A 1,596-nucleotide genomic window follows, 5' to 3' on the forward strand; every position below is an offset into this window, starting at 1 on the left:
AGATCATCAATGCATCTTCTCCAACCTGTGGCAACTGTTTTCAAAATGTTCCCTTTAGTGTTCAAATCAGATTTACACCAAGAGATGCTGTAAGAAGAAAAGGCAGAGAAACAAGACCCCTGATCCTTTTCTGTTGTCTCTCTTTTCTGTTTCTCCTTTATGTAATTGTTTAGTAGAATGACTGAAGAACATAGTATTCATCCCAAAATTCAAAAACATCATTGTGTAATCATAAACGTAAGGAAAGATCAAAAACCTCAGACATCTGTACTGAACTTTGCTTCCTTCAACTCAAGTTTGATTCAAAATGCCTCACAATGTCTTCCCACTTATTCCGAAACCAAAATCAATCTTCTAGTGTTTCTAAACCATAAGAAAAAAGCAAAAACATCCCATCTTTCTACAGAAAAATCAATCTTGAAAATCCGTTTCCTCATCAAATCAAGAGAGAAACACAAAATGCACACACTAGATACAAATGAAAACACAAAAACACATGTGTATCTAAAGTATCTATGTCTGACCGAAAAGAGAGTGAGAGTACCTTAGCTGCATGAAACAGCAACTTGAACACAACTTTGACCTTGTTCTTCTCGCTCTTCCACCTCGCCGACTTGAACATTTTCACTATCTTACCCTCAATTCCACATCATTCCCTGATCTTATTCTCCACAAGAACGCCGGAGCTCAGCCCGGAAACTCACCGGAGCTCCGGCGACCACCGCCAGAAAACCACCATTCACCGACACGCCACCAATGCAAGGGAAATTCCAAGTGCCCACTTGGATTTCCAAGCTACAAAAGCCTAAAACAGGGAGAAATTCTGAGATAATCAAGAAAATTCAAGTGGGCAAGCAGTGGATCAATGCAGAGTCAAACTCAGTGAATTCTTGCACTCTCTGATCTTGATATCGAATGAAAGCCCAGTCACTGAAACGACGAGTAACAGCAACTCAGATCTAAAGGCGATCTTTTTCTCGCTTGCTCCTTCTCTTCTCTTTGCCGCCTATGCTATACGGCTACAGCTCCAGTTTTCTCTCTCTACATGCGCTCTCTTCCTCTCTCTCTCTCTCTCTCTCTCTCTCTGTGTATCTTGTGTACGTAACAGTATTCTCTTTGAAAAAGATGAGTGTGAGAAAGATCGTATCTTTTATTTATTTATTTTTATTGGTAAGAGAAAAAAGTGAATAAAAAAATAAAGGAGGGAAGCTTCTGTGGGCTAATTCAGATACCATACCTTGATCAGATATTAGGTGAAAACTCAATGTTTAAATATTTCTTGGTTGTCTAAATTTAGGTAGAAAAATCAGGGTATTGTATAATGACACAATTCTCCTTTCAAAAATTTATTTATTTATTTCTTAGTCGTGTTCATTTACCGCGTTTAGTGTTCTTTTAACCCTGCATCCAGCACGATAATCTATTTTTCAAATACGAACGTAATTCTTTTCTCATTTGGCTCTATTTTCAAGAATCACTTTTTCATTTAAGAATTTAATTGGAATATGTAAAAAAAAAGAAGTATAAAATTGTAAATTTAAATTTTTATAATAATTTTTTTATAATTAAATCTTGTAATTAATTATATGATAGGAA

The 1,596-nt window shown here is 36.1% G+C and overlaps 1 protein-coding gene across 1 annotated transcript in view; it reads right to left on the reverse strand.

The window, feature by feature from the left end:
* The window catches only part of LOC105164116 (paramyosin), a gene marked incomplete in the record, with an annotated part of 5,474 nt that extends 4,266 nt beyond the window's left edge, over nt 1-1,208 (reverse strand). Inside the window, 2 exon segments of the mRNA XM_011082686.2 lie at nt 1-34; nt 545-1,208. Coding sequence (XP_011080988.1) covers nt 1-34; nt 545-622 — 112 coding nt within the window.

This window comes from Sesamum indicum, linkage group LG6 (assembly GCF_000512975.1).
Source record: "Sesamum indicum cultivar Zhongzhi No. 13 linkage group LG6, S_indicum_v1.0, whole genome shotgun sequence".
In the NCBI taxonomy this organism is placed as follows: Eukaryota; Viridiplantae; Streptophyta; class Magnoliopsida; order Lamiales; family Pedaliaceae; genus Sesamum; species Sesamum indicum.